General features: G+C 37.3%; 2 protein-coding genes across 2 annotated transcripts; both read right to left on the bottom strand.

Annotated features, from left to right (window-relative positions):
- Nucleotides 1-794: 794 nt before the first annotated feature.
- LOC146164962 (C2 domain-containing protein 5-like) lies at nucleotides 795-18,775 on the bottom strand. The gene is made up of 20 exons (XM_083380891.1): nucleotides 18,686-18,775; nucleotides 18,204-18,290; nucleotides 17,663-17,834; nucleotides 17,162-17,257; nucleotides 16,228-16,412; nucleotides 15,503-15,639; nucleotides 15,323-15,398; nucleotides 14,006-14,101; nucleotides 13,265-13,364; nucleotides 12,722-12,836; nucleotides 11,537-11,625; nucleotides 10,929-10,992; nucleotides 10,001-10,180; nucleotides 8,898-9,009; nucleotides 7,931-8,060; nucleotides 6,790-6,890; nucleotides 5,490-5,588; nucleotides 3,349-3,477; nucleotides 2,278-2,466; nucleotides 795-1,854 (listed from the first exon to the last, which is right to left on the bottom strand). Exons 1-20 carry the CDS (start codon nucleotides 18,773-18,775, stop codon nucleotides 1,102-1,104), a joined length of 3,000 nt encoding a protein of 999 aa, XP_083237017.1. The 3' UTR covers nucleotides 795-1,101.
- An 8-nt stretch (nucleotides 18,776-18,783) lies between these two features.
- Nucleotides 18,784-20,001, bottom strand: LOC146164961 (protein N-terminal glutamine amidohydrolase-like). The gene has a single exon (XM_083382792.1). The coding sequence runs from the start codon at nucleotides 19,855-19,857 to the stop codon at nucleotides 19,258-19,260; it is 600 nt and encodes a 199-aa protein (XP_083238918.1). The 5' UTR covers nucleotides 19,858-20,001; the 3' UTR covers nucleotides 18,784-19,257.
- Nucleotides 20,002-23,491: the final 3,490 nt, after the last annotated feature.

Raw genomic sequence — 23,491 nt, 5'->3', positions numbered from 1 at the left:
TGGTCTCCTGGTTGGAAGCCACTGCTTTACAGGACTTCACAGATTTCATGTTTGATGGTTCAGCAGATCGAAGAGATTTGCACGAGTCTCCAAAATAATAATTCAGGCTTAGAACAAAACGCTATTTTTGGTCATTTTTTAACATTATATAAAAAAAATCAGTAAACGCGATTGATCAGGCAAATTAAAGTGTTGCGTGTCACCGTTCACAATAGTGGTTCGTAATCTGCGGGAAATTACCGTATTGTTTGATCTTTTAATGTTGTTTTAAAGAAGATTTTACAGGCTTCTTTCTTTATTTGATTAAAGATTATAATTTGTGGCTTTGGAAACACTGCCTTAAACAAATAACTAATTCTCATAGCCCCCAAACAATTAAAAAGCTGCGCACAGTGCAAACCAACATTATAAAGGGAATGCATTTAATCACTCATCTGTGTCTTTTTCATTGTAAAGGTTCGTCGTTTCTAAATCGAAACTCAACTTTAATGATTTTTTTCCCTAAAGTTTTCCTCAAGCTCATTATGTTTTGTTAACAACTTCGGATTTTTCGTTTTGTAAAAAACAATTCAAAAGTCGACATCAAATATGTCCCGACCCTCGATCGCCAGTCGTTACAGCAATCTCAAACTCTTTTCAGTGGCGTAATAAAATCACGTCGGAACACTTTCAATAAAGTTGTTTTAAAAAAAAAAATTGAACTCTGCAAATGCTATGCTGCACAATGCCCATTGGAGGCAATAAAGTACGAGTGCCATGACATCAGTTGTTCAATAGCAAGTCGTAATCGTTGGTCAAAAGGAAGTTTTAGAAGGTTGGTCAAAAATCGGATTTAGATCACAGTTGTTGAACAATTAAATAGATATATGTGCGTGTATATTTCATTGTTCAATAAACAGTGCGTTCAAGTCTCGTAAGATTGCATGCATGCATATTTGTAAAACCAAATGGTTAATTTCCAAAATTGCAAAATGTTTCGCGACACTCTCGGGAATCTCCCCCGGCAAACAGCATTGAAATTGCTGCTTTACAGCCTTATAACAAAACTGGTAACCTCTCGGAAATACGCAAAACTTGGAAATGCGTTCGGATGGTGCGAACCTAGACTTCGCGCGCTTTCGCGACCACCACGTCACCAGTGACGTGCAGCAGGATCTGCGCCTCGTTCTTAGTCTGGCTCTCCTTGAGCGCGCGATACGACGAGCGGTAGGAAGTGAGCGCGTTGCCACCGATCGCCACCACGTGGGCGCGAATCAGGGCGTTGCTTTCCGCTAGGGCGCGCGTCACGAACCAAGAGCAGCCAGTTCCGCTCGCCGGTTCACCTAACGCTATTTCATCATCGCTGCCGCGCACCTGGGTCGTTTCTCGGATGACGAACATGTTCAGGATGCCCACGTGACGCGTGACGTCATGCCCGGGCAGTGACGTCATCGGCACGACGCTTACGTGCGTCTGCGCGTCGCTGACAATAGCTGAGTCGGCCAGGCGGTCCGATGGCGCCGGTTGAGGCGCGGCGCCGTCGCTGTAATGCCGCATGCGATATTGGGAAGCAGACTCGGAGCGGAAACGACCGCTCAGTGACGTAGAACGCATGAAACGCCGTGAAGCGGATCGCGCGAGTCGGAGTAGCGGCGAGTCGGAGGGTCTACTCGGCTCCTGGGACGAGTCGACCGAGTCCCGGCGCTGGCGAGGCGAGTTATTTTTGTTTTTGTTGTGGTCCGGTGACGAGTTACTCGGCGATTTTTTTCCCGGAGAGTTTTCGCTCCCGTGCGCGGTGACGCCCTCCAGTGGTTGCTGTTGCTGGTGATTGTTTTTGTCGGATAAGGGAATGACTGCCGAACCGCTGATCCAGATCTAAAGTTAAAAAGTTATTTTTTTTATAAGTTTTTCAATTGTCTTAACATAAGAATCATTTAAACGGTTGAAGATTTTTGGAATTTTGAAAAGTCGGAAAAAACAAAAAATCCTTAAATAGTTAATCGGCACAAAAATGTTTAAATCGTGCCCAAATTTTGACAATTTAAAAGAAACACACGAAATTTTGTTTAAAATCGACATATAAAACTTTGAAATACGTTTAAAATCCATAAGCACGTTAACCAAATCGAAATACTTTAAATAACTAAAATGAATTGAATCTACGGACACGAGTTTAATTTCGAAACACGGTAAAAATCGCAAGGAAATCTTCTAAATTCAATAAATTTTCAAATTAACCGAAGAGAAAATCAAAATCCTTAAAAAAATCAAAATCAAATTTTTTTTAAAACAAAAAACCTGCAGTTCGTCGTCATCGGGTAGGACAAGGTGGAACCGGAGGCAGCGCACGTGGCACTGGGGATTCCCCATGAGAAGCCGGAACCAGAGGCCGGCCAGCGCTTCCTGGCACGTGACCCGAAGACCCCGGTTCAGTGACGCGTCATCGGCGTCGTCACGGTAACGAACTCTTCGGAGAAGATTGAAGGTCTGAGCAGGGTTCAAAGAACGATTTTTTTATTTCACTAACAAAAAATTAGGTACAATATGCACGCATCGGTAATGCAGCTTAATATTGAATTTCAAAGCCAAACAGGTTGAGTAAATCGCCATCTGTTGATAAAAACGTTTTGATAGGCACCATCAGTTAATGTGGCTATGTGTTGGATATATTTCAGTCACATTAACTGAAGATGATACAAGTTTGAATCGAAACGTATTTATCAAGATAATGTGGATCTACTCGACCTTTTTGGCTTTGAAATTCACTTTTAGGAAACATAAATTAAATAGGGAAAAAAGCGGTATCGAGGTGTAAAGATACTTAAAATACATTGTTAAAATTTTTTTTTTGATTTTTTACGCACGAATGAAATTCCCCTTGCATAGGTTAAAGAAAAACGGTCTAAAACTTTTCACAAAAAATGTCAACTGCACACTTTTCGGACATAACACAAAAATATAGCTCAACATTAACATAGTAGAAGCCTACATTATTTTCAAAGTTAAAACAATCGCCTTTTCTGTAAAGACATTGCCTAATTTTTAATTATGTTGTATTCGTTAAAAAGTGGTTTTCTTATTTTTATTGCAAGCAATATTAATAAAAACTAAGATATTTTGCTTCACTTTGGGAAGTTCTGTTTATTAGTAGCATAGAGTGAGACGTGTCTTCCCAGTGTTGTAAATAAGTCATTTTTAAAAGAACTTAAGTCCAAGTTATTTCAAGACAAGTCTCCGTTGTATAAAATTAAACGTTGAACTATTAAAATTGGTAAACTCGGTTATGGGCAATACTTTAATTAAAAAATAACACAAAACGCAGAATATAGCAATGATAGAGTGAGGTTTGTTTTTCTCCTGTTCTTTCACCTGAGAGAGATGCTCCGAGTCTTCCTGGAATCCGGGGCAGGAGTCGATGGAAGATGCGAAGCAGTGATGAGGAGGAAGCTGATCCTGGATGTAGGAGAGAAGCTCATCGTCATCGTCAGCATCTTCGATCTGCGAAATAATTACAAGTAAAAAGATCGGAAGAAGAAGTTGTCGTCAGCGCCTGGATTTTGAGATGGTCAAGTAAAAAGTGTTTCTTAAGCCTTTCTTGTCTTAATTTAATTAATGTTAACATATCTTCGTGTTGCTTAACAATTTTTAATCTTGTCAGAACCTATTTGAACAAGTTTAACACATTGAACTACTGGCTACTGGAAATCCTGGCATGGGACTTCCTTCCAATGAACAACGATACAAATTGAGGACTTATTCTAACCAACTAAATATTTCATATACATCTCTATACAGCATGTATGGTAGTGGTTCTTGATATTTTTTCGTCAAAAAGCTCTTTTCTGCTCTTTAGTCCGTCGTCCATATAAAAGCAATTACTATACAGTACACCAGTGCTTCTTAAACTTTTTTAGTTTTGTTCACCCCTAGCATCTATCTCCAAATTCCATTCACCCTTGTCTCATGATATGATAAAACTATCTTGTCTATATAAAACAGCACAAAATGACTAGGTTGTTTCGCAAGCTATCATCAATTTCTGACGGTTCACCCTGCAAAAAATTGTTTCACCCTGGGGTGAACCATTCACCTGATTAAGAAACACTGCAGTACACTATGTATAATCACAAGTGCCAGCAAAATAAGCACCGATAAAACTAAGTAGATCAATAAAAATCGGGCGCCAAAGTAAATCAGGATTCTATAATGTAATAGCTAAATCTTGATCATCTGAAAAAGTTTTGAGAAAATGAGTTTAAAAACACAAGTCGTAAGTGAAAATATGTGAGCATTTTCCTACCTAATATATAGAAATCGCTCTTCTGGTGTAAACGAAGTATAAACCGACGTTTAGAATTATTAATCTACGTTTTTTCAATTTTTTACTTCTCAGTATATAAGATGACTAACGCACTCTCGTTTTAATTATTAACCTTGATGAGGTCAGCTGGTATCTGCTGCCGAAACGTCGGTTTATACTTCGTTTACACCGGAAGAGCGATTTCTATCTATTGATATGTTGCCTGGTGGAGCTAACTCTATTTTCTTACTTAATCAAGTTTCGTATTCGGAATAAAGGCCCGTTTACACTACAGCTGCACTGAGCGGAGCTGAGCTGCACTGGGCGTGAAATTGTTTTCACTACAGCTGCAGTGAGCTGCACTGGGCGTAAAAATCGCTCCAAAACGTAACGTTTTTCTATTACTGCACTGGGCTTGAGTTTAGCAAAGCGTGGAAATCGCACCAAAGCGTATTTTTTTTCAGCTGCACGGAGCGTGAGTTTAGCAAAGCGTAACTTTAAGCTAGCTGCAGCTGCTGCACGGGACTTAGTCGTTTAGCAAAGCTTGAAACGCTCGCCACAATAGAATTTAAATGCAAATTACGCTTTGCTCAGCTCAGTGCAGCTGTAGTGTAAATGGGCCTATATAGTCCGAGTCCCTTGGTAGATTAAACGATGCACCAGGGCACCGCGACACACAGTTTAAAACGCTCTTATATACGGTATATGCCGTAATATTTTTTCCTTTGACGGTTGCACAATTACCGTAACAATTAAAAATGCGTAAACAAGGCGATTGGTACGTTGAGACAACCTTGCCGGCATCCGTACCACACGTTGGAAGACGAGAAATCTAACATATTGTAAAAAGAAATGATCACAAACATAGCATTAGGTCGAGGTGTTTGCTATTTATCTGTCGGACTCTTATGTGTTCATAATTACATGATTTCTGATATCGCTGTATGCAAATCTCCGTGGCCCACTAAAAGCAGTGTCATTGCCCACTACTGGGCCATGGCCCATAGGTTGAAAATCTCTGCACTAGCATGTTAAGGGCTTCCGCACCTTACTTCAAAACACAGATTAATCAATAAGTTCGTTTGCATCGATATTGCACGCGATCTAATAAGTATATAATAATTATCATGTCTATTCTTTGATCAATTAGTTTATACAATCTTTTGATCAAATTAGTTTATACAAAATAATGTGCGTTCTTAAAACTTACTCCAATCGCCAAGGACTTTTTCCCATCCAATGAGAAGTCGAATCCCGTAGTGGATTTGCAAGGTGTCAGATCTTCTTTTTCTCCCTCGTCAGGAACAACCTAAAAACAAATATCTGAAAGTCCGCCGATTTAAACTGGTAATCGAATTCGCTACAATTAATAGGATTTTTTCTTGTTAGGTGACTCATACTCACTAGTTTAGATATCAGAAAGTTTTTTTTCTACTATTTTAAAAATTGCATGATTTTAACTACTTTAAACTGCATTTTGTTTATGGTGGTCGTAAAAAGCTCGGGAAGGCTATATTTTGACGACGACCACTAATTCTATGAATATGATTGTAAACATTCGTGTAAACAAGTGTCGCAAAAACTTCTCGGACCGGCAAAATTACGCTGGGTTACCAATCATGCCCTAGCCTAGTATTTCAACCAGGGGGTCTGCGTGTAGTATTTCATAAAATAAATGACACGACCAAACATTAGGACCTATAAAAGTTTAGCAGTAGAAGCAGCAAATGCAACTGCTAGTGTAAAAAATTGTGTTTTAATTTTCTGCAGCAAACCAGTTGTAATTATGACGTCACCATTACGTTGGTTTTTAGTCAATGAATGTAGCATATCTCTAGTTAAAAAAGCTTTTCTTATAAAAATCCAAAAGTTTGAAACAGTCAGTTTGTATATGTGAACATTTTGTCAATAACGAGATTTAATTGACTTCGTCTATGAAATCAAAATTCGCTTGGGGGGTCGCGTAAGTTTTTAAAAAGGGACCCGCCAGAACAAAAAGGTTGGTGACACCTACTCTAGTAGTTTAAATCTTTACGGTATAGAGCAGTGGTTCTTAACCTATTTAGCTGACGGACCAGTAAAGTTTCAAGTATGCAACTTAAAAGCAAAGAATGGAAACTTTTAACTCGTCTAATTAAACTTTTAGACTTACTTTTAAACAGTTGGGCATAACACTTGTAGCCTTGTAATGTACTATACACTCCAAAGTAGACCATTAACTCTATGTTACGCCACAATACTACAAATTACGGAACTGGCAAAGTTCTAAATTTGGTGGACAAGCCTTCAACAACTTGCATTTTCTAATTGAGATATAAAATTGTAAAATATTTCGCGGACCGGCAGGAAAGTTGACCGGCGGTTGAGAACCACTGGTATAGAGTCTTTTTTTCAAAATGCAAAATACAGCGCTACAAAGAAAAAAAAATTAAAACGTTAGATTTAAAAAAAATAACAAAAATGTGTGGAAGCAGTAGCATTGTTTTCAGATAATTCAAAGAAAAGTTTACCGTTGGGTAGATTTGAAAGGTCTCCCTGCACATGTCGGCGAACTCTGCGCACTTTCGGTCTACCGACGCACGGCGTGAATAGTTGGATGTCCTTTGCGCACCTTTTGCATACAACGAACTGTTAAAAGTTAGAGCCAACCAAAGTACAGTTCTTTAACTGTGCGAAATTACCAATCATACACCAACATTTTGGTCGTTACACTATTGATGAATTGCAGGTTATAATTCTGTAACTTTAATAAAAAAAAAGCTTACCAACAAAAAACAATGGTGATGTCCAAATAGTTGCACATGTGCTGTGAAACGACAAAAGTCATAACGAAACCACTAGCTTTTTTTTCTCAAGCATTTTTGGAAATGATATTAACGAAACTCAGTATAAACCATAGCAAATTTCGGCACAAGATGTAAACGTATTAAATAGACAAGTGCTGTAAACCGGTTATTTTTAAACGATTAAGTCCTAGTCCAGTCATTTGTAAATCAACTCAAATTCAAGTCAAGCCCTATGAATAAATAATAAGTCAAGTCATAATTAGAGCAAGACAACTCCAAGGTAAGTCCTTGTTGAAAAAAATTAAACGTTAAAAATCATCATTTAAACTAGGTAAACGTGCCGATTGTATATAAGCAATAACTTGACTAAAAACTATTAAAAACGCAACATATAGTAAGCAAATTGTTTTATTTGTAAAAAATTAAATGAATCCCTCAATTTTATTTAAAAGCTAAATGAAAACATTTCACTTCAATTTTAAACCAGGTAATTGCTAAAAATAGCCAAGTAAAGTTGTTTGAAAACAATAAATTAAATGTCATTTGACTAGTCAGTAAAACGGTAATATGGACTACATATGGATATACTGTCCGGTCACGTTTTGACAACTCTCGGTCCTATGAATTACAACATAAAGCTATAGGGTGAGTTTTTAGTTTTTAAACAATCCAGAACTAATGTCTACATTCGTTGGTTTTAAACTTTAACCTGATGAAGCTCGGTTGTGGAAAACTGCATCGTTGACCGCACATTTGGGAAGTTTTTGAGTCACCAAAAATCAATTAACAAAAGTGGAAGCAAGCTGCCTAACTCTCCAGCAAATCAAAAGAGGGGCGAGGTTCAAACATCCAAAAGCGTCCAAACCTGGGTCGAGGTTGGCCGGACGAGGAAGGGCTTCCAAGTAGAGGGCGGTGCCGGTGGCCACGCCCACAATCAGGTTCTCGCCGACCGTGATGCTGCTCTCCAAGCCGAACAGGGCGTTCATACAGTGAAGCTGCGCGAATCGAGTTATAACAAGTCAGTAGGTGATTAAAACGCGAGGCTTGCATTTTGCGTGCCAATTTAAAACTATGAGAAGAGCACGCAATCATCTCACTTAATATTACAAAAACAAGGATGGCAAAAACGCCCTTTGTTAATCTAGTATAGCAGTTTGAGATGTTAGGAATATTTCAACCTGGAGCATTAGAGCAAGTTCGAAGTAGAAGAGCACAAAGAGTTATAGCATGAGGATGGCGAAAAAACGATACTTCGGCGTTACGCGTGACTTAACTAGTAATAGTGGTGCTATTTGTACTTTGAAAACATATATATGTGTTATATTCCAAGTGGTCGGTTTGTGATTTGGAGTCGGACTCGGGACTTGTGTAAGACCACGTAAGACTACCCGAGTACCGACTCCGATGTGCGCATATGCAAAACTGGTAAAACGGCAAACTGTAAATCGTAAAAGTGGAAAACATATAGGTTGGAATATTTTCTAACCACGTTTGTGGGTGGATGACTTATATGACACAACTATGAGTTACGTAAATCAGTTAAATACAGACTACAGAGTCAGAGTCGGACTCAGGTTCATTGTTTTTTAACGGAGTACGACTCGGGGTATTTTTAACCGATACCGCAGCCCTGTCAGTAATGAACATAGAAAGAAATAGTTGATTTTATAAGAAGGTTATTTTGGAATATCTGCGTCTCACTACAGCCTACACAATTATTACTATAGTAAATAGTGATTTGACCACGAATAATTTCAAGCCAATGTCTTTCAGGTTTTTTCAGTAAAACAAAGAGTAGGCACTTAGTTCGGTGCTACTTGCAGTCTAAGTACCTTCAGCTTGTTGTAGAGTTGCTTGTGTAGTTCGTACTCGACAAAGGGGAGGATCTCGCTAACGTGAGCGGCGTCCGATTCACCCTGGCCCTTCTTCTTGCTTCGACAGTATCTGGCAAAAGATGCTGAAATTAGGGGTAAGGGAAATAGTGGGCGCAAGAGAAACAAAACAGAAGTGGTGATGCGCGTTAGAACTAATAGTATGTCAGAAGATATTTTTTATCACATACATTTTTCTGTCCAATTCCTGTTTTCCATTTGTCGCGATTTTACTGGATAACTTTGTTGGTCTGTGAGAAAAACTTGAGGAATGCCTACCACTAGTTGCAATTGCTGTCCTTAACTGCAGCTTTTGCTCCTTTCATTCTGCATAGTTGCAATAGCCTAATGTACAAGATTCAGGCCAAGAAACCTTCTCGTTCGCCCCAAAAGTATTAAAATTTTTGACAAATCAGAGTAGCGATGTCCGATGCTAACGATTTTATTCCGATACAAATACAAAAGACCGATAACTTGAAAATAAAATACGGCATTCTGACCTGAACCCAAATGACGTCGTTAAAATGGTTCAAAACATGAAGTTAAAAAAATTTTTTTTTTGGAATTTTTTTTTTTCAGGTTATTAAACCAAATTTTTCTTTAGTGTTAGGAAATGTAGGAGAAACTACATAGGAGTATATAGTTTTAAAGAATGAAAACACTGACGTCACATTTTTTTCCCCAATTAGAAGCGCCAAGGGGTGCGGACTTCTAAACCTCAAATACGCACCTACATACCAAATTTGGAAGTTCTACGATGTCCACTTTTTCTATAAAGCTTCGGACAAAAATAAAAAAGTCTGAAACATACCAGGAAACCATAGCAAACCAAAAAAGAATACGAGGAAAAAACAGATACGCCCGAAAAAAAATTTTTCGGCCATATAATACATTTTAAGGTAGAAAGCTGGGATCGCAAACCATAGATAAAATGCAAATATCAATTAAGTATCGGATGGGTACCGATACTAAAGTATCGTGAAAGTACCGCCCATAGCATTTGACACTGAGTATCGGTACTGATCCGATATTATCGGACATCCTTTCAATTTTCAAATTCTAACCTGGCCTGAATTAGCGCCGGTTTGCCACACGCGAGCGCCTCCGGCGGCGGATCGATGGTGGAAAGAAGGACTTCGGGAACCAACACGTCGCGGTTGAGTGGCGACGCGCGGAAGCACATCGGAGAAGTCTGCTCACTGAGCTGGAACGGGGCGCGAAAAAGCTCGGCGCCTTTTGAAGGACTGGGCGAAAAAATGAAATTAAACATGAATGTCAAACGGTTTTCCATTATTTTTTGAATGACATTGCAAAGAAAAGAAGTCGCTTCGATCACTCGCTTTTCCATACTTTTGTTGCCGACTTGAAATCTGAATTTAGTTAATTTATTTGTGCATTGCAACCCGTATTTTCATGAAATACAATAGCTATTCAATTCTTGCACAACTATGTGCACTATGCAGGGTATGAAGACTGCTTTGTAATGTTCTAAAGTTATATCATTTTTAAATCCACCATTTTCGAATTAAGGAAACCTGATGTAAAACACTTGAAAAAAAAAATTGAAAAACAATATTAAAAATGATATAATACAAAATATTACGAAGCGTTATAAAACAGTACAAATAGACTTGATGAAAATGATTCTGAAATAAAATGTACGCTCGAAAAAAGTTTACTATATGGTGGGACTATAATATTGGCAGTTACAGAATAATGCAGAAAAGTAATATTTTTAACCTACTTAAAAAATGAACGAGTAGTACAAAAATGCCGTCTAAAAATGCGTTTTTAACCGTTCTATTTCAATAATAGTAGTAATAAAAAAAACTAAAAATAATTTTCGCATTTTGATTTGCCCATTAGCAGGAAAAGTGTCGTAAAGTTCGGGCTGACCGCCTTGAAACCCTCATTTTTACTTTGTTTTCTTTCCATGCAAGTGTACACATTTACACAGCTGGCTTTTATCTAAACATGTTTATGTGAACATACCTGTCTTCCGACTTGAAGGTTTCGCTTTTCGCCTCTTCCTCCATTTCGTCGCTATTGTGATCATCTGAACAAAATATTATCGTAACTATAACGATTGAATAGTAGAGAGGTCCATAAACCGGGCGACGCGGCACCCCGGGTGCATTTTCTAACATACCGGGTGCCGAGACATATTTGGGATTTTTAACCTAATTTTGATCTATTGGTGAGCCTTTGAATGTGTGTGTACGAGTAAAGCTTAATATATGAAATGACATTTCCATACATTAAGTATAGTTGGTTTAGTTTCGTTTGTAGTGGCATTACGCGTAAACAAAAATTCAACACAAAGAAATAATTATTCATGGAGGTGCCGGACACGTTGGGAACCGCACTGGAGTAGGATTTGAAGGCAACATGAATATTTTTGATCCTTTTTAAAAAAACATCCGCACTTAAGGAGATCATAAAATGTCAATATTTCATAGCAGACATTTGACTTTTTTTCAGGTTTCTTCCAGAAGTCCTATTTGACCTACATATAGAGGTCAGTTTCAGATGGGTCCTACAAACAGACTTTTTACGAAAATTTGCGTTTTAAAAAATCAAAACAACGTAAACGATCTCACCTTGAACAAGTTTTGGTGGAGTTTCTTCCAAGGATGAGAAAGCCACGACCGCCGCGGTTCCCTGGGCACTTAATACGATCACGTCATCGCTGGAGAAATAAGGACATTTTATGGGTGTTGTTCATAGTCAATTCGGTTTATTTGACGTTATTGTATTACAGCAAACAGCCTAGATCGATAAGGGCAGTGGTTCTCCACCTTTTATTTACTTTCGGCACCCCTCAGAAAAATAAATAGATTGCGGCACCCCTACAAGATATTTCCGTAGGTAATTGACTAGAATAAACGGAACTGGAACAACACACATCAACTCTACACAACATAGGAAGTTTTAATTAGATTTTCTCCACTCTAATGTCTATAAAAAAAAAGTTGGAAGAGTTAAGCAAAAATCAGATTCTTAAAGAGTCTCTAATATCGCTCGGCACCCTTGGGCATTAGAAATGGCACCCGGTTCCGGTTGACAACCACTGTATTACAACAAACAGACTATATCGATTAGGGCAGTGGTTCTCAACCGGGGTGCCATTTTGACCGCTCAAGGGTGTCGAGAGATATTTGAAAATTTTTAGAATTCCAATTTTTGCTCTATTGATAAGCTTCTTGATACAATTTTTTGTGTACAATAAAAGTGCAAAAAAGGTTTTTTTCAACTTTCTTGTTCAGTTAATGTGCTGTTTCAATCTCGTTTATTATGTATAACGCTACAGTAAACCATTCAGCAAAAATACGAGCAAGGGTGCCGCCAACTATTTATAATTTCTATAGGGTGCCGCAAGCAAAAAAGGTTGCGAAACACTGGGTTAGGGTAACACCATTTAGCATTTGATTAAATTGGAAAACGAAGGGCTTTACTGTACTACAGTGTTTTGTTTGTTTTACCAAAGCAGTGTTTCTCAAAACGTTCTTTGCAAACCATTTTTTAATATAATTCGACATTTTAATAAACAAAAAAAACAAAATAAAACAACACCACAAAAAGACTTAGTGGCAACCCTTTCTGTACAACTCATGGTTAAGTAAAATTAATCAGAAACATCTTTAGTGAACCCAAGCGTCGAAATCCGTGTTTTGTTGATTGGCTCAATAAAAATAAGGAACCACATCTGACTATACATAAAACACCAACGCTTTGACACCAAAGAACAAACAATAAGAAAATTAATTTAACGGCAGGGCTCTCACCATATCGATGTCTTTTCGGTGTATCCGACCACTGCGTTGCAACCGAGCGAAAAACAGTGGCCTCTTATTTCCTGACGAAGCTCGTTCCACCAAGATTCTCGTGTCTCACTTTCCGCTGAACCCAATGAAAATAAATGAAAACTTTTACGAGTGTCAATAGCATTTTGAAATTTGTTGTTAACCGACCTAAAACACCGCCTTCTTTTCTGTTACCTTTGTTCGTTGTCTAATTTTTGTGTTTTATCGCTTTTATCTTCATTCCTAATATTTTTACTAAGATACACAAAACTCATATATCACTATATCCTATAAAAATATTTGGCGCTATAAAAACTGGATTACACGACGCTTAATGCACAGAAAGGCAAACTATATATTTACTGTTCCACAAGGTTATAGGGATAGTAGGTTTAATCTGAATTGTCCAAAACAATTTCAGAACAAAGACAAATGTACCCAATAAATAAGTGACAAATCAATGTGTCTAACAGTGTACTGCTCAAGAGAGGAGCTTTAAACTATTATACCGAGTAAGCAAATTACCTGTTCCGTCGAGATACTTGACGGAATGCGACGTCACAGCAATGGAAATTCTCGTGAGAAAGTTGGGTGGGTAGGATCGCAGAGTGAGAAAGGGAAAGTCCTGCGTTTAAACACCAAATAATTTACTTCAGTTTGGTTTGTTTCGGGATTAAATGTTTAGATATCGTCTGTAGCCGACGAGGTTAATACTAATACAAACTTCCCAAAATAACACCAAACAGTCCCTGGGACTTTTAATGATATGCTTGGCTTATACATAGCATTGTTACAAAATGGGGAAATTAAATAAATGCCGTACCCGCTTTCTTATAATACCGCTAACGAAACTATCAGGTCAGCTAAAGACAAGTAACAAACGGTTGTTTTGCCATTTTGTGTGTACATCCAGATTTTCTAAGCGAAATCATCAGAAATGAAATGTCAAGTTCCGGACATCCCTATTCATGGCCGCAGATAAATTATTCATTTCTGGTTTCATTTATTTAAAATGGTTTCATTTATGTTACTCTTTTTTTGGCAATGTCGTTTTTATGACTTATTGTAGACTAAATTTCAATTTTAGCTAGTTGACCATTTTAGTGACAGATCTTTATATATTTGAATCTTGAAGTGACAACTCGCAATAGTTTTGCAAAATCACCAAAGATTGCGTTAGCGAAAAGCAATAAAAATTGATCGACTCACAACTTCAAAACCTGCACAAAAGGCCAACTTTAAAATTATGACCCTAAAAGAAAATACCTTTATAGAGTTGCGATAGAGGCTGGCAAGTATTGGCGCTGGAGGCCTCTGGTTGCTGATTTCACGGAAGCTTTCCTCGTGAAAAGATCTGTGCAGCTGAAACGGTAGATTGCGTTTTAATTAGGTGTATATATAAAGCGTATGTGTATATAAATAATAATGCCATACACCGCTAGACAAGTAGTGCGTACCACTTGTGGATTTTTACTGTCGCCGTGTACACCGGGTTCCAAAAGAAACCATTTTGCTCCAAGCTGCTTAAGTTTATAAAAGCAAAAAATAAACTAGAAAACTCGGTCCCAGACGTGCCGCAGATTCTAGATCAGCCTTTCGGTAAATTTACCCCAGGGGGTACATTTTCTCGTTTTACGGGGTAAATGAGCTATCAATCAAAATATGCACATCAGCTGACAGGACAAAAAAAGGTTGCAAGCCGTAGGTATTGGTGGCCTATTTTTTTCCTATTTCAGATTAACTGGTAATTCGAAGTTAGCCTATAGTAAGTAGCCTATTAAATTCTTTATCATCTAGTGTCGGTAACATTATTTTTTCGCGATGATAGCTATTTTAGTTAATTGGCAACATCCTTATCTCTTAGTAACTTCATTGTTGCTTCATAACTGATATAATTTGCTACTCGTTTAAAAAAAAATATAGAACATTTTATATATTGGGGGTAAATCTGATATTCATCTTTGTTAAAAGGGTAAAATATACAAAAAAGGCTAAGAACCCCTGGTCTAGATTGCAGTTCGATACGGCAAAGAAAAAATAAAACTATAACTTACCGTTAGAGATTTCCGATACTTAACCATTCAGTCCGATACTGATAACCGAAATTTTCGGCAAAAATTATCGCGATCCGATACGATTCCGAAGGATGTCATTACTGTGACGTCATTAAACACTCAAAGAAAATTGTTTTTTCCTGGGTATTAGGCAAACATTGGCCTTTGAGTTAATAGTTTAGGAACCTCTATTTGACAACCTAGTAAGTTTTGATAAATTTAATTTTTAACTCTAGAAATCGCTTGGTTAGATCGCAAATCATGGACGAAATTCGTATATGAATTTGGTGTCGGACCAGCCAAGTACTGATACTGCCACTTGGCATCGGGTAACGGCTCCGATCTGGTATTGTTGGATATCCCTATACTTACCGTATAGTAACAATGAAATTACATCTGCGTTAAAAGCCCCGCATACAATCAAAGCTGCATGCGTACCATCTGAATACTTTTGCTCAACACTAGTGGTCACGCACAATAGGTTAAAAGCACTTGCGTTGGTCGCATTATTGAAACAGCAAGCACTTACCGGCGCAATTTCTTCATCCAATGAGGAATCCAAGCTTGGGGCGTAGAAGGAGAGTCTTTGAAGTTTTTTGGGTGATCTTTTGATAAAACACGTTTAGGATAAAAACACATTTGGTAATAAATCACATTTTTTCAGGTTTATACAAAAACGAAAAAAAAATACAAAAAAACATGGTCATACATTTTTGGATTTGTAATTTCCTTTAGTGAGTCAATGGTCACAGCAGTCCCGATCCCACGAACAACGATTCCCGACTCCCCTTCAAGGTCAAATGCTTGCTCGAAACCAACAACTGCATTACCTCCGATGTTCTCAACCTTGGGTAAAGAAATTGGACTTGTGGAGGCATGATACCTCTTATTAGAATAACATTGACTGTCTTTAAACCTTAATAGAGAAATAACAGCAAATTTGCAATAAGTTGTCAAAATTACTACAGTATTTATTTCACTGCGCAAATTTAGCCTGCTTAAAATTGATAAGATAAAGGCGACGTTTGATTGACGACAACCATATACGCTTACTAGCATTAAAATTGTCGGTTTTGGGACAGTTTCTTTGATTTTGCTGAGATAAAGAAGGTTTTTGTAATAGTTACAACACAACGTTGCGTTACAAAGTGAAGAGAAAATTGTTTAAAAAATAATCTAAAATATTGTTTTCCAAAAACAGTTTGCTATCGTTTGAAAAGTTGATATTTCAAAATTTAAATTACTTTTATTTTAACTGTCATGCTGCAAAAAAAGTTAAACGCCCATTCAGAATTTTAAAACAGATTATGTGTAACTTAACTTTAGTTTCTAAAACTAAAACGGAAAAAATTAAATATAATAGTCTTAAATTTTATCGTAAAACAGCAAATTGTCCCCCAAAATATCCATGTGTCGACTGTCGAACATTCTCACCTTCCTGCCGATGTGCCGCTGCAGTTCACCGGACATCTTGGAGAAGAGTCGTTGTCTTGACTCGTTAGAGGCTCGTGGTGTCCTCAGCTTGTCGATCCACTTGTACTCGGGGTCTTCACGAACGAGGAGCTCGTGAACAAAGCCGTGAATCGCCGTGATTTTGTAGCAACTTGGAACGCTCTTTCCTGAAAAAAAAAACGTTCTCTTAGGTTTGGGTTGGACGCTTTGAAAAGCTATTTGTGCGCGAGAAAGGTGACAGTTTCAAGGGTTGGTGGACAACTGGACATCCTTTTTAACACCAAGAGCTAGTCCAAACCAAATGTCGTCCTACAATTTAAACGGCAAAATAAACATAATTCCGTAGCGTTTTAGAAAAAGAAATTATGTTTTTTGCCAAATTTAAATACATAAATGCAAAATTATTTTTTACTCCTGTTTTTGCAATGTTACGCCCCTTTTGTAACACCCTGAGTAGTTGATGGTCTTTTAGGTCTAAATTAGTTTTTTTTTTTTCGAAATAATTCTTGTAGCCGGTCCTTAAAAATATCTTTGTATTTTTACCAGTCCATAAGTGTCAAAAGGTTAAAAAACCCTGGCTTAATGGATCAATTTTTTGTATAATACCAAATACCCGGCGCCCTTAACCTTTTTAAACCATACCTTTAAGGTTCCGGCCAAGAAAAACTAACCAATACATTCAGTGCCAAATTATTTGCCAAAAAACATATTTATACATGATATTTTTATCATGTTAACAAAAATAATCATCACAAACTTAGTTTCAAAATGAGCTTTGAGTAAAACTCAAACATATGAGGATACCATAAAAAACATGGATGTACACTGCCTAATCTTGACTGTACACTGCCTAATCTTGTGGGTACAGTTAGTGCTATAATCATTTTTTTATCATTGGGCAATTGAAATAACATACCACAAATAAACTTAAAACCACAGGACGATTGTCGAAACTGGTTGCTGTCAGCAAATAACTCCAGTTTAACTTGCAGCAAGATTTCACCACGGATTCCTGTTTCAAAAATACAGACTATTAAGGCAGCTTTATTATTTTTATGTTAAAAGCACATTAGATTTGCAAATTAATGACAACATAACAAATGTACAATTAATTATTACGTATAATAATACAGTGTTTTTTAAAGGTTTGAATTTGGGGACCGCTAAGTAAGTCAAGGGGTACTAGTACTATTTACAAGGGACTATTTAATCTAGGTATGTAAAAATGACCATATTTGTTACTGATGTAGGCTATATTTTCCAAGAGCTTTGAAGAAATTTGTGAGACATTTTTGTCGATTAAAATAAATACTGACAAAACTTAAGAGATAAATATTATTGCCTTAAAACAGTGTTTTGAGGCACGAACTTAATGCAATCTATTGAGTAAACTTCCATCCTGTATGCTGTTCCTTACCATGCATTGTGTCGTAGATAGGAAACCAACCGTAAAGGGTGCTTTTTGATTCGGGGTCAAGCATAGGGTCAATGTCAATGTTGACTTTGCCGATGGCGTCGTGTGCACTGTAAGTGTCGTGGTCCAACACTCGCACTTGAAGTAGCTCATCTTGTAGGTGCTCATCGTCAACCTTCAAGTTTCCAAGCATGCACAAGTGATTTCGTTATTTTGAAGCGAAATATAAGGACCAAAGGTTATATTTGTATCATTTTAATGTCAAATGTTTTTTTAAACAATATAAATTGCTAAAAATTAATTTAAATCAGTGTTTTTCTTTCACAGCGGCCCAAAATATAAGGTAAAAATAAAAATTGAAGCTTTGGTGACCCAATTGCTTTAAAGAACTTTTTGTAATCGAAAGAATTACAAGACATCGGCAATAATAAATTCAAATTTAATTGTTATGTTTGTGTTTAAACAAATGCAAGCTCTGGGCAACAATTATCATATCTTGTTGTAAGAAGCCTTTTAAAAAGCAAAGGTTTGTTAACATACATACCTCAAATTTATACCAGGGGGAATTCCACATTGGGTTTAAAGATTTTGGATAGACTTCAGTTTTGTATGTCGTGGACCCAAATTTGACCTGAAACACAATTAACAAATGAGTTCATTTCTTAGCCTTATTTATAATTTGAAGCCTTATTTGAATTAAAAAGTTTAATTAAGGTGTAAAGTAGGAATTTGGTTGCAAATAATGCTTGTAAAAGTTGCTTTATAATCCATTGTTTGTATTGGAGTGTTTTTTGCACCTTTGGATTTTCTTTGTTTATGTTTTGAATGCTCTTTTGTTGTAACTGTTAGCAAATACGCAAATTCAATATGTTTTTTGGTGTGTAGATTAAAATCTAGATTAAATTTCCACAACATCACATAACAATCAAAAAAGTACTACTTATAACATTTTTGTTTATGCAAAGTGAACTTTAATCTTCTTCCTACACAAGTATGTCTAAAACATATATAATGCCTATATATCACCTCAACAAATGCATCAGTTAAATCAGATGCCCGATCCATAACAGGCAAATGCCTTCCAGCTATCACTCGAATTTTTAATCTTCCAGGCATCTCTTAATCTTTATTGAACCATAGGGATGGATTATTTTCTAAAAAGAATAATCATACAATGAGCTACACTAAAATATTGCAGAATAACCAAATGCAGCATAAGTGCAAACAAAAAATGTTTGTATGTAAGTCATTAAGCCATTCAAAGCAGAATAGTACAGAAAATATGTAACTGTTAAGCAAAGTTGATACATTTTACTGTCTTTATGACGTACATTTTTTAATTGAGAACTTGCAAACGAACAGAAACCTATCTAAAATACTAATTCATGAATTAATTGTTCTTAAAAAAAATACAGTTATGCTAACATTACTAAAATATTAATTTAAAAATACAGTTTGACATGGAAAACAAATTAAGTAGATCACACATATTTGTGTTTTCCTTCTTTATACGAACAGTAGCACCAGTTATTATGTCTAAACAGTGCTTTGTAAGGTAATTCGGTTTGATCACAACATCATAACTATTAGAAATAACGCTAATGGTCTTGAAAGAATTGCATAAACCCCTTAAGGTCAAACACTTGGCCAACTGATGGAGAAGCAGTCATTTTGATAAACTCATCAAGGTTCATTTTGCTAGCAGCTGTGGAAATGCAAGAATAAGAAGGCGGCTCTGCGTGCCAAGTTCCATCTGGCTTTTTCATGTGTGATCTGTCCGAGGCAAAGCTTTCCAAATACCTCTTTGCTGGTACAACCTTAAAGTACTGAGCAAACTGTGCCTTAAGTTGAATGGTTGGTTGGAACGTTTCACTGACATACTTGTGAAATCGTGTCGGGAATGGCAACAGCGTGTCCAAATCATACACAACACATGACAGCCCCCTGTGCACTAAAATAACATGATAATCCCATATTACCGGGGCGTCTTCTTCCTTTCTTGCACTTTGTTGCCAAAGCGGCACCGTTCGTTCACAGTTTGAAATAAAAACAACGAAAAACTGGTCAAGATTTTTGGGATGCCTTGTTTTAATGTCGTGAGCTAGCTTCCATACGTTTTCTTCGCAATAGCAGCTGGTATAAACACAGTCCTTGCGCAAAGGAACCAGCAGGTCGCATTCTAGTTTACTTGAATGCATACCAAACGAATGAAATAACTACACCAATCACAAATTACAGATACCGAGCAACAGTATGACATCAACGTAATATTGTATATAAACAATTATTATATATTTACAAAGCGTTGGCAGCAAATAAACACATTTAAAGCACAATGTTCTTCAATCATTTGCAAACATTACTGATAATTTTTTCAAGTTGTAAAGAGGGGACATCCCCTTAACTTATCCTGTGTTGTCACACTCGATTAGTTTCATTTTAAAATTAAAATAAAGTTATTGCATTTAACATGAAAAACGACAATACAGCAACTTTATTATCTTACGTTTTTGAGCAAAATAATTACTAAAATTAGCAAGATTCAAGAGTTTGTTTTAACTCATGTACGTTTATAAAATATTCTGGGAAAATCAAGCTGTGTTCGTACAAATATGTTTTTATTAAACCATTTTGAATCATCACATAAAACAAAGAAACAATGATTCGAAAAGTAATATACTACAAACTTTATAAGTAAAAGACGAATAGCTTGCTTATATATAAAATATGCGTATCTAGTGCTTTTACAATGCAAGTTGTAGCGATGTATTACATGACTCTCGATAAAGCGTGTTATTCTCGTCTTAGTAGTACCGTGTCACCCGATCCGTTAGAAATTAGTGCATTTCAGAGCAAAAAGGTCTACGACAATTAGGGCATCCAATGGCAGAAAAGTCTAGACTTTTAGACCTTGAGGTCCTGGCAATGCACTAATTTGGACCTTTAGGTAAATTCCCGGCGTAGATAAATTGAAAATATTCGTTGAACATTCACAAAAGATTACAAAAAGTGTGAGATAACATTAATAATACTTGACCCACCCTAACCCAAACGCTAACCCGAACCCGAACCCAAATAATGTGCGTTAATGTAATAATTATTTGAATGCTGGTGAAAAAGCCCAAACTCGGGTGGGCATAAGATAGTTTCTCGTTTATGGTACCATACGATTGTTACGTCACAAATTGAGGTATTGGAGCCTAAAGCGTTTATGTAATTATTAATTCAATGCACATTATTTGGGTTAGGGTGCTGGTTAGCGTTTGGGTTTAGGTAGGTCAAGTATTATTAACCTAATCTTTTGAAGCACATTGTCAAGTCAAAAAAAATTATAGACATACTAAGCTCTCTTACGGGAGGTTCAGGAACATATATTTTTTTCACTTTTAGGAAGCAGTTGGCGCAAAACGGATGCGAACCGCTGGTATCCAACCACCGAAATAAACACACTTTTTCCAAAAGCAGAATATAAGAGAAATGTTTGCATCACTTTTCCCATGCCATATATGGCTGGATATAGAAGGCCGTATCTTTACGGAATCCAAAACCATTGGCAGCATGTTTCTGCTTGTTGATCAATGTTCCGCTGTTATTTGAATAAAGAGTTGACGAGCCTAGTATAGGCGAAAAATACATAGCCTACCTTGAAAAAAGTCTGATCCTGGTTTCGCTCGGGTTTTTAAACTTTGCGTTTTATTGTTTAACCTGCAACAATAATGTCTAAATAATGCCGGCAGTGTGGAAATGATTAGTACTCATGGATGTTTATCCAAGGAATTAATGTGTTTTGTTAACATAAGGAGAAAAAAAGGAAAGCTTTTTTTCCAAAATCGCAACAGTTGCCTGCGGGCAAAATACAAAGCTACATATATATTAGAATGAAAACTGGAGTAACAAATGTAGCTAAAAATAGGTAATCAGGTAATTGGGTAGCGCGATCGACTAATCGTGTTTTTTTAAGAAACGTATATCTTCAAAACGACCAGCGCCAGCAACGTATGAGCGGTTTTACAATTTCAAAAGGCGAGAACATTTTGTTTTCCCACAAGGAAGTCAAAGCGAAAACCAGTTGGTTGTGTTTGATGGAACCCGGCGAATTAGACGGCGACAGAATCGGGGGCGGCGCCTCTCTGCAACAAAAGAGAGGCACGAGCCGGAGTATTTAGAAATACGAAACTTGAAGAAAGGCGGGCCTTCAGTCGGTTCGCAAAGCCTTATGTAAAGCGGCCTTGGCCTTTTATAAACTTGTTTAAATGTGAAGAAAGTGATTGTTCAGCCGGCTTGTACGGTTTGCTTTAAGCAATCTGGGCTTTTACTTCTGAACTTTTTTGGACTATACGGGTAAAAAATGGCATGGGAATAACTAGCATAATGGTAGAGTACCAGCCTTTGTTGCAGAGGCCTAGAAAGCAATATGGGCTATTTCAGACCCTTTTTCGTAGTGGAAAGAAGGGAAAATTTCATTAGAAGATACCAACGAAGAGTGCCGGCCTTTACTGCAGAGGCCTCGCTAACTGGTCCGTTTTAGCCGGCTGAATCACACTTCGTAGATGGATCGCTGGTCCACCGCGCGTAAACAGAGCTTTAGAAGAGCCTTTGCGTTTCTAACCGCAGGTTAACGCCAAATCGCTCCGTGAGAAATGGAGCTGTGGCATTCAGGCAGGAGATGCAGCGGCGTGTGGACACGTTGACTCGGCGAGCGCATTGTATAATTACCTGCATTGGTGTACGGAGCAAGCAAGCGAACACATATAGTTAGAGCGGAGTCGTGCGTCGACGGCGTTGCGGCGCTCGTAAAAAGGGAATTGTCAGTTGATGTCGGCCGAGACGCTGTCACAGCATTTATAATGATAACGAGCCTGCAAGAAAACGCCAAAGCCTGTTGTAGAGTAATTGCTTTTTTACAGCTCTTTATTTTTCACCTGTTGTATAGGCTTCTAGGTTACCGGCATAAGGGCAGAGTCAGCTGTTTTTCGGCACGACTCCGGAATTGTTTCTTTAGGTAATAATTCTTTGCTCTGATTGCTCTGTGTAATTTACTTCGTCAAATTGACGCTCGAAAATCGGCTGTCGAAGTCTTTCCCGGAAAAGTATAGGTAAGTTGTATTTGTAGTAGGCTACCCTTCAAGTATTCCAAGTGGAAGAAATTAATTGATGGAATTTCGCTTCGATGTTAATTTTGGAATTTTTAACAGTATGTCTTTGATGCTCGTTAAGATGAACAATGTTGCACGAATATAATTAGTGGATCCTATAAGGAGTGAATTTAGCAAATATCTATTTTTTTTTAAAACCCGCAATGTTTTTTTTATTGTTTTTATTGAACAACGTCAACTATTAAGTTTTGTCCAAAGTGTTATTCTTAATTCGCCCAGTACAAGGAATTGCACGAAACGCATGGCGTGTTGCCTTTGTGATATTTTACTCTAGGTATGGGGTAGGGCAGTTGTTCTCAAACCGTGCTTGTGCGGAAGTTTATTGGGTTTAAGCCACAATTGTTTTCTAATATTTATAAGCTGGCTCACTTCCGTCTCATTAACTTCAAAGTAAGAACAGTTACCGTTTAAAGTCCATTTCGCTTTCAAAGCAAAGGGGTCCCGACAACTAAAAAAAAGTTGAACCACTTGTAGGTATTTCCAACATCGGACCGGGGCCAATACTCTAATTAAATGCAAGTCGTAGTATCCGTACTCTTGTGGGGGTAGAATCGGTGCCGATCTGATATCAAATTAATAAGGTTTTTCAGCCGTGATTTACAAACCCGGTAATACCACCTAAAAAGCTAAACACATCAAACAATAGTAGGTAAACAACCGGGGGTAACAAATGTTA

The sequence above is a fragment of the Ascidiella aspersa genome, chromosome 2 (assembly GCF_963924565.1).
Source record: "Ascidiella aspersa chromosome 2, kaAscAspe10.2, whole genome shotgun sequence".
Classification (NCBI taxonomy): Eukaryota; Metazoa; Chordata; class Ascidiacea; order Phlebobranchia; family Ascidiidae; genus Ascidiella; species Ascidiella aspersa.
Note: the sequence above shows the minus strand (reverse complement) of the source record. Positions and strands in the feature narration are given on the sequence as shown.

Coding starts and splice junctions, on each gene's coding strand:
- LOC146164961 (XM_083382792.1), bottom strand. CDS start 19,857: ATGCATTCAAGTAAACTAGAATGCGACCTGCTGGTTCCTTTGCGCAAG.
- LOC146164962 (XM_083380891.1), bottom strand. CDS start 18,775: ATGCCTGGAAGATTAAAAATTCGAGTGATAGCTGGAAGGCATTTGCCT. Junction 11,626..12,721: donor ACCGAAAAGACATCGATATG/GTGAGAGCCCTG, acceptor TTATTTCTCCAG/CGATGACGTGATCGTATTAA. Junction 3,478..5,489: donor AAAAGTCCTTGGCGATTGGA/GTAAGTTTTAAG, acceptor ATTATTTCGCAG/ATCGAAGATGCTGACGATGA.